The following is a 12,291-nucleotide window of genomic DNA, read 5'->3' as shown; positions in this document are numbered from 1 at the left end:
CAGTGACAATTTCTACTTTTCCCATATGGTAACAGAGAAAATTACTTGTTTTTCAAATAAAATCCACAGAATTTTGGACTTTTTTTCTTCCTAGACAGATCTGGCTTATTAAAAATAAATAAGTAAATAAATAATAAGAAACAATGATGTGAACAAATGTAGGACTTACGTATGATCCATAATTCACTGCTAGGGTCTGCAAAGCCCACGGAAGGCCTAGGCCAATTAAAATATCAAAAACATTGCTTCCAATGGAGTTGGACACGGCCATATCCCCCATACCTGCAGGAATGGAAACCACAAACACTCAGACATGCTTCAGAAAAGTCCTACAGTTTTAATCTGAGGTCATCCAGGCAATTTCCTCCAATTAAGGGCAAGATTTGTGGAAGATGCCCCTCATTCCCTCCCTTCCCTTTGCCCCCCATCATAAAAGGCCAGCAGGCTTAAAGGGGCTTAATCCACCTTCCAGGATCATCTGAGAATTCTCCTCCACTAATCCTCTGCTGCTGAGGGGACCTGCTGTGCTGGCTGTGACCTGCCAGCCCCCTGGTGCCATGCTCAGGGGGACTTTTGACCCTCTACCGTGACCATGACACATGAGCTTCTGTACTGGATTAATTGCCAAAGGTCCTTGAGTGGTCTCTTCAGCAGCTGCTTATTTCAGTGACAAGCCAGTGGTTTTGCTCCCCAAAGCAGTACTGGCTACTTGCTTTTCCTCTTTACACACCTGCTGCAAGGGCCACAAATATGGGGGAGCTGCTTTCCTTAAAAAGAGTACTATCTTCCAGTCCTTATGACTGTGAAGAAAAGCTGGAAGGTGACCTGAAAGATTCTTATGCCATTAAATAGTTCTATACCACTGATATTCAAATTAAGAAAACTACTGTGGTTACTGAGGAAGGCTTGAAGCTGACAATACTGCCAGAACTTGTTCCACACTTCTGTTGAGACCCTGTTAACTGCTTTGCAATAGCAGCACAACTTATTTCAAATTCCACGCTTGTGGAAAGAGCTCTGGATATTCTCCTGCTGAGGAAACATCTGTGCTACCCGAGGAGGAGCAGAATGTCAGGACACAGCTCCACAGCAGGATGCCATCCCTGCAATGACCCACCTTGCCTGGCCACGATAAGGCTGGCCATGCAGTCTGGCACGCTGGTTCCTGCTGCCAAGAAAGTGATGCCCATGATCACGTCTGGAATTCCCAGTGTGTACCCAATGATTGTCACCTAAGGAGAGTATGAAATAAAACTGTCAAGCTGTTTACAAGAATTAAGACCTGACACCAACTTGGCCCAAATCTGCAAGATAATGTGAGACAGAGGGTATCTCCCAGTGCAAACTCACACTTCCTTCAAATAGAGGCAGTGACAAGCATTTTTGGTATATTCATCAACTGGCAGGGGATAGCACTCACCTGCTGTGTACCCTCTCAGGTTAGTTGTTCCATACATTTCATCCACAGTTTTCCTGATACTAATCTGGGAAAGAGACTGTAAGGCGGCTCACCACCCTGGGTAACTGCCTCCTGATCTTGGATGAGGTTTGTAAACATTATTATATACAAATACTAGCCTGGATGAGGTTTGTAAACTTTATTATATACCAATACTAGCTAAGCAGACACAAAACCACCCTTTGGCTCTAGTTCTGCAGGAATTTGACTGAATGTCATGCTACTGTTCATGCTAAGCTCAAAGGGTTATCACTCACAACTCCATGTCTCTTGAGCTTGCTTGCTCCAAGAGAATGAAAAGTTGCTGTGGCCAGACTGTCACTCAGCACCCCTCACACTACCCTGCAGGACTAGGAGACATTCCACTGCTGCAGCTGTAACTGTTGCCCAAGGTAAAGAATCTGGATGAAATGCAAGCCCTAAATCAAGCTCAAAGGCCATGGCTACTGGCCCCTAATTTTCTTCTCTGAGTGCGGACAGGTCCAAAAGAAATAGAAGCAAACCTAGGGTCTCTCACCTGAAAATTCAGGTGTGTAGAACTTCCTATGCATTTCTCTAGACTGCCAAACCCACTCCTCCTTCTCCCAGGCAGTGGTACGTACCATCCACACCATCATGTAAGAAAAAGCTGCAATCCACAGGGTAGAAGAGGCAAAGGTGACCATGAACCACTTTTCCAAGTGGGGTTTGTTACAGTTGGGCACTGTGAAGTACAGGACAAAACTCAAGGGCCATGTGAAGACCCACTTCAACATCTCCATCTTGCCAGCTGCCAAACAACAAAACAAAGGGAAACAATCACATTTCAGAATGCTATTATTTTGTTAGCATGTGCAAACAAGATGCCAGGGACACCTCAGCCTGCTTTGCCAACATGCCATTCCTTGTTCAGAAGATAATGATGTGATGGCAGATAGGAGGGCAGAGACAGGCACAGGAGTATGAAGGGGCTCCCTGAGAGTTTAAGTAACAGGTCAGACCACATGGGCTCCCTACTCAAGTTCTTACAAACACCCATAAAATGCAAGTCCAAAAATGAGATCTGATTCACCTTCAATCACCTAATGGGAGGGTACAGAAAAGATGGAGGCAGGCCCTTCACAAGGGAATTACAAAATTCCTTGTTACAAAAGCCAATGGACTCAACTTCCAATAAGGGAAATTCAGAACAGATAGTACACTAAATTGTGCATTTTCTCTTTTTCTTCCTACTAAAGTTGGGGGGGTGGGGGGGGTGGGGGGTGTGTCAAACATTGGAACAGGTACTCAAAGTCTGTGGGATGTCCATCTTTATAGATAATAAAATTCAACTGGACACAGGCTTGGAGGAAGACCTGCTCTGAGCAGAGGTTGGAACCAGAGATCTAAAGAGGTCCAGCCTTTCACATACTATGAAAGTCCATAGGACATCTAAACTACTCTCTTTAAGGCTCAGGTCTTTTCCTCACTCAAACTACAAAAATGCTATTTGAGTGAGACCTAAACAGGAGCTCCCAAAATTGTATCTAGACTGCAAAGGGCAGGACCACTCCCTACAGTATTCCAGCTCATCTTCAACACAGCCAATCTTGCCAGCTATGGCAACTGTGACTCAAAGGCAGGACAGGGATACATCATGATCACCTCAGGACCAGAGCCTTGATATGGTAAGAAGCACTAGGCTAAAAGAAGATCCCATCCTGCAGGTGCAGTGCTCAGCAGCATGAGGCACACGTGGGTCCTCACTCTGACCTTCACTCAGGCTCCTTGCCAGCAGCCCAGCTACCCTCAGCTTCCTCTACAGCAAGCAGAAATCCATCTCTCCAGGGAGTGAGCCATGTTTTGGGGGCTGAGGAGGTTGCTGCATCTCCCCTATTACTGCAACAGCAGCAGAGGGCCAACACAAGAGCTGCAGCAGATGAGTATGCACCCTGAGAGATTCCTGCTGCTTCCCAGTTCCCCATCTCTTTTACATGTGGCCACGAGCCTCACTGCCAAGTGACAGCTGATGGAAGCTCTCTGAGACACTTCTACCTCTACATCCACCCGCAGTGCTTTCCAGCACAACCAAACACCACACAAACGCAGGAGCTTCTTACTGGGGAGGTCAAAAGGTGTGTAGGGCCCTTCATGGTCGTCGTCATCATCATCATCATCTTCCTCTTCCTCATCGTTCTCGTTGTTCTCATTATCCTCATTCTCGTTCTCGTTCCTGGCCTCGGCCGCGTCCTCGTCGCGCCGCGTGCCGTTCACGCCACGCTCGGCAGAGTTGCTGGGGCCTGTTCCATTCTCCACCACGTGCTTGATGGGGATTTTGATTGCTACTTCTGACTCACCGTTGGTGTAAGTCCTGCTGTTGATCAGCCTCTGTCTCTGTAAATAAAGGCAGGCTCGCTGAAAAATAAGACTTTTTTAAATTTGAGGTTTTTTTAAGCAAAAGGGAGGAACAGAGAAAGAGAGGTGTGTAGAAGTCTTTAAAAATTTATCTTTAAAAGCAAAAAGAATTCTTTTAAACAGGTACAACACGATGCTTGCTTGCAGACCACCAGGAAAATCTCACATGTACAACTTTTACAAGAGAAGGTCCAGCAGCTGTGGAATTGACTCCAGGAGTACTCCAAGACCAGTGACACACTAAGTGCAGTCTCGGGGTCGTACCATATTATTAAACATATCTATGCAGAGGGCACCTCCTGTGAGCAACAGCTACATGTAAGGGCTACAACAGCTACATAACAACCTCTGCTAAAATCTCCACGGGCACAGAAAGCAGGGGACATTCAGTGAAGTCAGTGTCAGAAGGATAAAATCTGAGAGAGCCCTATCAGGGATCAGGAAGAAACACCAGAGTTGCATTTCAAACTAAACATCACTACAGGAAAATGCAAATTCAGGAGGAGCAGGGCAGGTGGGGGAGATAAAAGACACACCTCATTGATTAACATGCGGCTGGCCATGGAGAGACGTGTTTTGGGAGGGAAATGGCTGGTTATCATGATCCGGAGCCCAGCCTCGGAAAATGAAAGCTGGTGTGGGTAGGCAGAGAGCAGCTCATCAACCATGATCACTGAGGCTTTACGGTGGAAATTTCCTGCAGCCAAGGAACAAAAACAAATTGAGGCCTTCTTCCAGCAGTCTCTTCCTCTGCTCTATGTGGTTCTAAAAAGAAGGAACCCATAAATTCCAGAAGTTCTCTGTAAGTACCATTCCTTCAGCTACACCATTCCAAACAGGCCTCATCTGTCTTTAATTTCTGCCTTCTACACACCTTATATTCCTGGTTTTAACAAAGTATGACCACTCATGCTCCTTACAGGAACTAAATCTGCTCTGCACATTTCATCACAGGCCTGTGTTAGACACACCACTGCTTCAACAGCAGCTATCCCACCAAGGCAGCTACTTCCAGCAACCTGCACCTCTGTGAGGATACTGTCCTCATCATCCACTGTTGTGTTCCTGCAAGGTACCAATACAAATGAAAAGAACATTCCTGCACCCTGGGCTTGCAGCTCATGGCTGGGAACTGCCACCAAATCCAGCACCAACTGCACGTGCCTGAGCAATCCACAGTGTGGGAGCAAAGGGACAGGGAGACAGAGGCCGGTCCCTGGATCGTGCTCCACCTGGAGCACAGTACCAATGCCCACTGCCTCAGGGGTTCATCCTTCCATCACCTGGATGACACCCTGGGCTGTGAATTCTGTGCCAGGACTGGGACTTGGCAGCAGGGAAACCTGAGGCCTTATCCAACACACTTCTGCACAGCTTTATTAAAACCAGTGTTAAACACTGGCAGATGTTTTGTGGCATTACCATTTTTAACCATCATTGTTAGTCTTCTGTAAGACTATCTCCTCAGCCTTTATGTCACTTTTTTTTTTTGCCTACTGAGGCTTCCATGGAATAGGGTAGATATGTGAGCTCCTCCATATTAAAAAAATAAATATGCAAACCAACAACAAATACCAACCACACAGCTTTTCCTTGTGAGTTTTTCCACACTGGCACTTGTTGAATGGCACCTGGAAAAACTGCCAAACACAGAAATCTTTCTGTTTCAGACTTTTTGGTCCTCTGTTCAGAAAAGGTTTCAGAAAAGGCCTCAGAAGACAAACAGTGTCTGAAATCCCCAGGCACCCCATTGCAGCAGGTGCTGTTGGTGGCCCTGTACCCCTGGCTGGGACACAAAGCAGCACCACTTGCCCTTCCTGGCCTCCCATGGCCCAGTCCCCAGGAAATACAGGAACAATCTGCAAGAAGATGAAGCAATCCTTTCATCTTCCTTCCTGGGCCAGTGTGAGTGACCACAAGTGTCCAAATCAAAAAGTTATCTGCAGACCATGCAAAAAACCCACTGTGGGAACATTTAAACCAAATCCCACTGGGTAAAGTTGGATGTGCAAGGCCTGAGTTTGTGCTCACTGAGTTTTCCCAATCCAGCTTTCCTGGTACAGAATTGCCAGCATAGTTCTGCTGTGGAGAGCTCCAGGCAACAGAGAGCCATCCCCAAAAAAGCAGCTTCTCCAAATCAGTGTAGAGCACTGGTGAAAGCCTTCCCTCTGCAACAGGCCTGTAACTGAGAGCTGGCAGACTCATTTGCTGCTGCAAATCAACCCCCACTACATTTCATGCTTAACTGCTTGCTGTATATACAGACTGTGCCTCTCAAGCCCCATTTGCAGGAAAAGAGACCTATTTTTGGTTGGTTGGTTGGGGTTTTTTGGTAGACTAGCTGAACAAAAGAGGCAGCCCATCTGTGGTCAGAGACCAGGACTGATTTTGACAAGATGGAGCTTCTTTTCAGGCTAAGTCAGTGCCTCAGGAAAATGGGATGCATTATTCCTGAGAACAGGTACATATACATCCCAAGCAGATACTGCACATGCTTATTGACTGCTTAAAAGAAAATAAATCCACTATGAATAGAGTTTAGGACATCCTTGCAAATGCAGACATTGAACAACTGCTGCTGAGCTATGGGATGGGGAATTTTTTTTTAAGCTGAAGAAATAAAACCATTTTTATGCATGATCATGACTAAAGCCAAACTGGAACAGATTTCAGCCAAAGTGAAATACCCTTAAAGACCACTTGCATGGAAAAGTTGTGCATGGTAAGGCCAGCATGTGCAGTAGGAGCACAGTACCCAGCCCCACACAGAGCCCCCACCCTTCCTTCACTGGGGATAAGTGCACACTCCTCTAAGTAGGGCCTTTTTTCTTGCTCAGTTGATGTCCCTTTGGAGTGGAGTTAAATTTAACTGGACATGCTGTAACTGAGCAACTTCAGTGCAGAGAAACAGCGCCCACAGGAGGAATTAAAATGGCTGTAACAGGCTAGATAAGCAGCCCCTGGGCTTGAAGGAGTCCTTGCAGCCAAGCAACTTGTCCAGCAGCAAGAATCAGCCACCAGAGGCCTCAGCCACCTCCAGTGGTACAGGCTGTGGTGGCTGGGATCACCACAACATGACCACCATCTGGGAGAGGGGTTCCAAAAGGACCACCTGCCCCCTCCTGTTTCGTGGCCTACAAGGGAGCAGCAGTTCCCCCCATGTGAGCAGGGAGAGAACACCCAGAATGATGCAAGTGACAGGGTGACTTACTGGAACAGTTACCTTTCTTTAGTAACACCACTGTGGCATCACAGTTGCTGTTGTCATCCATCTCTGTGTTACTTGCTAAACCATTCACCATATTGGCAGAGTTTTTTGTCTTCCTCTCAAAAAAGTGATGTATGGTTGAGTTGTACCTGCACAAACAAAATAAACTCAGGATGTACCTTTAATTCTTGACTGTCTTCTTTTCCTAGCCTTGTGTCCTCTGCAATACAGCTGAGGGAGGGAAGCAAACTGCTCTGGATTTAAGGAGGATCCCAGAGCTCCAGCTAAATTGTACATCACACAGTCTCTCTATACCCAGAAGGCTGTGAAAGGTAAAAGCTATGGATCTTGAATGACATGCATGTTTGTGTTAGGTGTGATGAATATTCTGTATCATGAATAATCTTTGCTTGCCATCATCCAAGTATATTCTTTATCACACAATCACACCTGAGTATCAGCACTACTTTACCAGGAAGATTCAACCCAGAAACACAACACCTTATGCTAGATTCATCTCAACTTTAGTAGGGGTGGGAAATAACCCTTGCTTCTTGGAGCATCTGGGAGCTGACACAAATATGAGCCAAGGCTCTCCCCATGACACTCAGGGGCAAGGGTAGACCCCTAAAAACACCTGGCAGAGGTCCCTAATTAGGCTGACAACCTTTCAAGCTATATCCAAACAGCTCTGAAAAGCCTGTTCACACTACAGTGCTGTTTTTAGAAAAAAAAAAATGCACACATTACAACTGTCTTGCTGGTCAGTTAATTGTTCCAAGAGTAGAAAACTACCCTCCATGTCAAAATTTCTAATTAATAGATGAATTCTGACTTGTGTTCCCTTCAGCCAGCCTGAGTGTTTTGCTGTTCTCACTGAGAATTGCTCTCACAATATTACTCTATTCATCATTTCAAAACAAATCTCTAGTCTTACTTGTGGAGACAAGACCACTGGTGTGTTTGGCAGCTGGAAGGCTTTGTTGAATGTTCCAGTTTGAATCTGGGTTTCCTTTCCACTGGCTTTTGAAAACAAGACAGGAGGAGATGAACAAAACAGCAGAACAGACCAGTTTTACTAGCAAGAACTTGTGTGGAAGAAGTCACACAGGCCAGATACTCAGAAAATCACTGCCAGCTGTGCTGTACTTTTATCACAGATCTCCAAGCAAGCAAGAACTGCTCAGAGCTTCACACCCATGAAAAGTGGACTGGAATCTCATTCCTGCTTATTTCCAGGTGGGGATGCTCAAGTGAAGTCAGAAGAGACTGTTCTGGTGGGACTTGAGGATGGATCCAGGTCTCTGCTCTGCCACAGGTTTGCTGTTAGCCTCGGTCAGTTGGCACAGGACAAGATCCGTAAAGCACAGATTCACAGGACAGTTCAGGTTGGAAAAAACCTCCACAATCATCCAGTCCAGTGTTCATTCAGCACTGCCAAGCCCACTGCTAAGCCATGTCCCTAAGCACTTTTTTAAACCCCTTCAGGGATAGTGATTCCACCACTGGCCTGGGCAGCCTGTTCCTGCACCTGACAACCCTTTTGGTGAAGAAATTTTCCCTAATAGTCAAGCTAAACCTCCTCTGGCAGAACTGGAAGCTGTTTTTTCTTCTTGTGGTAAGGGCTGGGTGAGGCAAGGGGAACAAGGAGCCTTAGAATTTAGATAAGCTGAGGGCACATTTGACTTACTTCATTATAAAGATGTAGATGACATACATCAGCACTAAGACTAAGGACTCCCACCTGGAAACAAGAGCAACACAAACACGTCAGAGCAGGGCATGGCATCAGCACTCCCTCTCTTCAGCCACTCCCCCGTGTTTCTGACATGCCAGACATGCCACAAGCATGCAGAAAGGCTTGACCCTCCCGGGCTGCCTTAACATTCCTCTATAAAAAGGATGCACAAAGAAATGGCTCACACATCCATGCATGATGCCTCCTTTGTTTTCTTGACTTCTGTGATTTTACTTGGCCAAAGTGACCTGTCAGCTAAGAACAAGTGACAAAACCCAGGAGTACAGTGAGCAAATCACACACCCAAGGACCACCAACACTTCCCTAAGGACAATGACCATGGGATATGGCCAAGGGAGGGGAGCAGCCACTCTGCTCTGCCTGCAGGAGTGTAGAGCAGGATGCTGGGTTTTGTAAAGCCAGTGAGTGCTAAGAATACAGCAGGCAGCAATTCCAACTGCTGATTAGATACTGACAGGTTTTTTCCCTCGGCTGTTCCTGTGTCAAACTAATGGAATAATGACATTTGTATGAAAACAAAATACAGTATGGCTTTTAGAACTTGTTTCTAGGTGATATTTCTCACTGTCCAAAATGCTGTATTCTGCTTAGTTCCCCATGGCGAACTGCTAGTCCTTGTGGAAATCATCCATTTTCAAACTACTGTATGCTAAACTCATGGAGCATTTTCTCCACAAGGTTCTTGAGATATTGCACTAACTATATCACTGTCTCATTCCCTACTTCTTAAGATTCAACACTCAGCTTCTCTGTTATGTGTTTTGGGGTTTTTTTTAGACCACAGTTAAATACAACCGGCCTTCGAGTGAATTTCAGTTAAAAAGAAACACACAAAAAAATCAACAAAGAAAACCAGGCCCTTGCCAAGAGTGGGTGTTTGAAACCTGCCTCTGAAATGGGCAAGAGCCAGTGAGGGAGAACACCAGCCCAAGCAGCCTGACGCTCCCTAGTGCTGGCAATCCAAATGACACCAGCTAGGAGTGACACCAAAGCCAACGCTGTCACCTCCGCTGTCACCTCCAGATGTCACCACATCACCTCTGGGATGTGCCAGAAACAAAACCATGAGACCAAGGCAACTGAAAAGTATCTGCAGCCCTCCTAAACTACATACCTACTGCACTGCTCTTTAACACATTAATAGGGATGTTTTTTAAAATTTCTTTTAACTGGCCATTCACTAAATTATGAAAAATCCAGCTATACACTTTTTTATGACTGCTTGGGTGGCTCCTTCTTGCCCACCCACAGCTCTGATGAGCACACTGTTATTCCCAGACTGGTGCAGGGCATGCAGAGGGCACTGACTGCTGCCTCTGTACCACGAACAGTCTGATTATTCTAGGCTCTCTTTTCTAGCTCAAAAAATTAGTTACTCTGGCCCACCTTGGGCTGATACTTCTCACACAGCAGCAAATAGCTGCCCTGCAGAACTTTTTAGCTTTCTCCTTCTCATAAACACTAATTATGGCAGCTTTTGTGGTATAACCAGAAAAAAATGAAAAGAAAAAGGATTCACTTACCAGGAAACTCTTTCATCATAAATAAACTGTGGAGAAAAAATTTTAAAATAGCATGTTATACACAAAACCATAGTCGAAAGCAGCGCATCACCTGAGGCAGGGAACAGAGTAAAGCAAGCCAGGGCTCGTGGCAATGGCATCAAGCTGGGGTGTATTTTGGCACTGCCCTCCTGCCCAGCCTTTGAACTTCTTAACCCTTAATTTCTCTCACCTAGTCAAGGCTGGCAGGTACTCCTTTCCCAAATGGCACTGGGTCCTTGTGCAGCAGTTAGAGGGAAAGCAGTGGTGAGCCAGAGACAGGGCTGCAGCCCTCTGACCCACCTGGCTGTCTCACCAGACATGGCCTCTGCCCCACCAGCTCCCGGCTGGACACCGAGTGACCCGCCAGCAGATCCACAGCAAGCTCTGGAGCTGCTGCCATGTCCTGCTGGGCCCAGGGTGTTGTTCCCATCAGCTCAGGGTGACCACCACCCCAGCTGACTGTAGCTCCTGACAGCCCCTGTGGCACACCTGTGATGGACAGGCGCTGTGACTTCCCCAACAGCACTGCACAGCCTCCTGGGCAAGGAACGCACCTCCTCCCTGAGGGAAGGACCAGCGCCATGCCGAAGGGGGTGAGGGAAGGGGCGTGAGGGAAGGACCAGCGCCAAGCCGAGGGGTGTGAGGGAAGGGGTGTTAGGGAAGGACCAGCGCCATGCCGAGGGGTGTGAGGGAAGGTATGTAAGGACCAGCGGCGTGGCTTAGGGGTGTGAGGGAAGGGGTGTGAGGGAAGGACCAGCGCCATGCCGAGGGGTGTGAGGGAAGGGGCGTGAGGGAAGGACCAGCGCCATGCCGAGGGGTGTGAGGGAAGGGGCATGAGGGAAGGACCAGCGCCATGCCGAGGGGTGTGAGGGAAGGGGCGTGAGGGAAGGACCAGCGCCATGCCGAGGGGTGTGAGGGAAGGGGCGTGAGGGAAGGACTAGCGCCATGCCGAGGGGTGTGAGGGAAGGGGCATGAGGGAAGGACCAGCGCCATGCCGAGGGGTGTGAGGGAAGGGGCATGAGGGAAGGACCAGCGCCATGCCGAGGGGTGTGAGGGAAGGGGCGTGAGGGAAGGACCAGCGCCATGCTGAGGGGTGTGAGGGAAGTTATGTAAGGACCAGAGCCATGGCAAAGGGGTGTGAGGGGAAGGGGTGTGAGGGAAGGACCAGCGCCATGCCGAGGGGTGTAAGGGAAGGGGTGTGAGGGAAGGACCAGAGCAACAGTGAAGGATCATGAGGGAAGGGGTGTGAGGGAAAGACCAGCACCATGCTGAGGGGCGTGAGGGTAGGAACAGAGCCATGGCGTAGGGGCATGAGGGAAGGACCAGCGCCTAGGTGAGAGGCGTCGAGGGAGAACCAGGGCCATGGTGAGGGTTGTGAAGGAAGCAGCAGCACCATGGCAAGGGGTGAGGGAAGGGCCCGCACTGGCGGCAGCTGAAGGCATACACTGGCAATGGCTGAAGGTTCACAGGGGCAGTGGCTGCCATGCTCTGTGACCAGGCCCTTGCCATGCTCCACCAGCCCTGCCATTCCCCATGCCTCCAGCCCTGCTCCCAGCACAGCGGGATGGCCGCAGAGGGCCTGCGGTGCCGGTGCCTCCACAGGAGGCTGGAGCTGGAATCACCTGCAGCCCTCACGGCCCCAAGGACAGGCTGTGGTCCACTCAGCCCTTCCAAAACACCAGCAGGGAAATGTGTGCCCGCACCAGAGATTACAGATCCACGGCTGTGCCCCAGGGAAACAGGAGGGAAAAGGAACAAGGCCCTGAAAGCACAGGGAACACTTCCCCTTGGCCATACAGCCGTAAATAGCAACTCCTGTGTGACAGCCCGCACGAGGCAAGAGTTACACGGGTTACTGGAAGAAAACATGACCACAAAACGTTGTAAATTACAGTTCCCAGTCACTGTGATCCAATCTGACAAGGCCTGTTTTAGTTTACAGCGCTTT

At 48.2% G+C, this 12,291-nt stretch overlaps 1 protein-coding gene across 4 annotated transcripts in view; it reads right to left on the bottom strand.

Moving 5' to 3' along the window:
• SLC24A3 (solute carrier family 24 member 3) overlaps positions 1-12,291 on the bottom strand; it is a 111,349-nt gene that overhangs the window by 19,200 nt on the left and 79,858 nt on the right. The window contains exons 8-15 of one of the 4 annotated variants that reach the window (XM_059840644.1): positions 10,323-10,348; positions 8,731-8,784; positions 7,044-7,189; positions 4,369-4,529; positions 3,538-3,811; positions 2,062-2,228; positions 1,118-1,232; positions 170-282 (exon numbers count right to left, since the gene is read on the bottom strand). In XM_059840644.1, the coding sequence (XP_059696627.1) occupies positions 170-282; positions 1,118-1,232; positions 2,062-2,228; positions 3,538-3,811; positions 4,369-4,529; positions 7,044-7,189; positions 8,731-8,784; positions 10,323-10,348 (1,056 nt within the window). Of the gene's footprint in view, positions 1-169; positions 283-1,117; positions 1,233-2,061; positions 2,229-3,537; positions 3,833-4,368; positions 4,530-7,043; positions 7,190-8,730; positions 8,785-10,322; positions 10,349-12,291 lie in introns of all 4 variants that reach the window. The other 3 variants (XM_059840643.1, XM_059840646.1, XM_059840647.1) reach the window with 3 other exon arrangements.

This window comes from Haemorhous mexicanus, chromosome 3 (genome assembly GCF_027477595.1).
Source record: "Haemorhous mexicanus isolate bHaeMex1 chromosome 3, bHaeMex1.pri, whole genome shotgun sequence".
NCBI classification, from domain to species: domain Eukaryota; kingdom Metazoa; phylum Chordata; class Aves; order Passeriformes; family Fringillidae; genus Haemorhous; species Haemorhous mexicanus.
The sequence above is the reverse complement of the archived record's forward strand: the minus strand, read 5'-3'. Positions and strand labels throughout refer to the sequence as shown.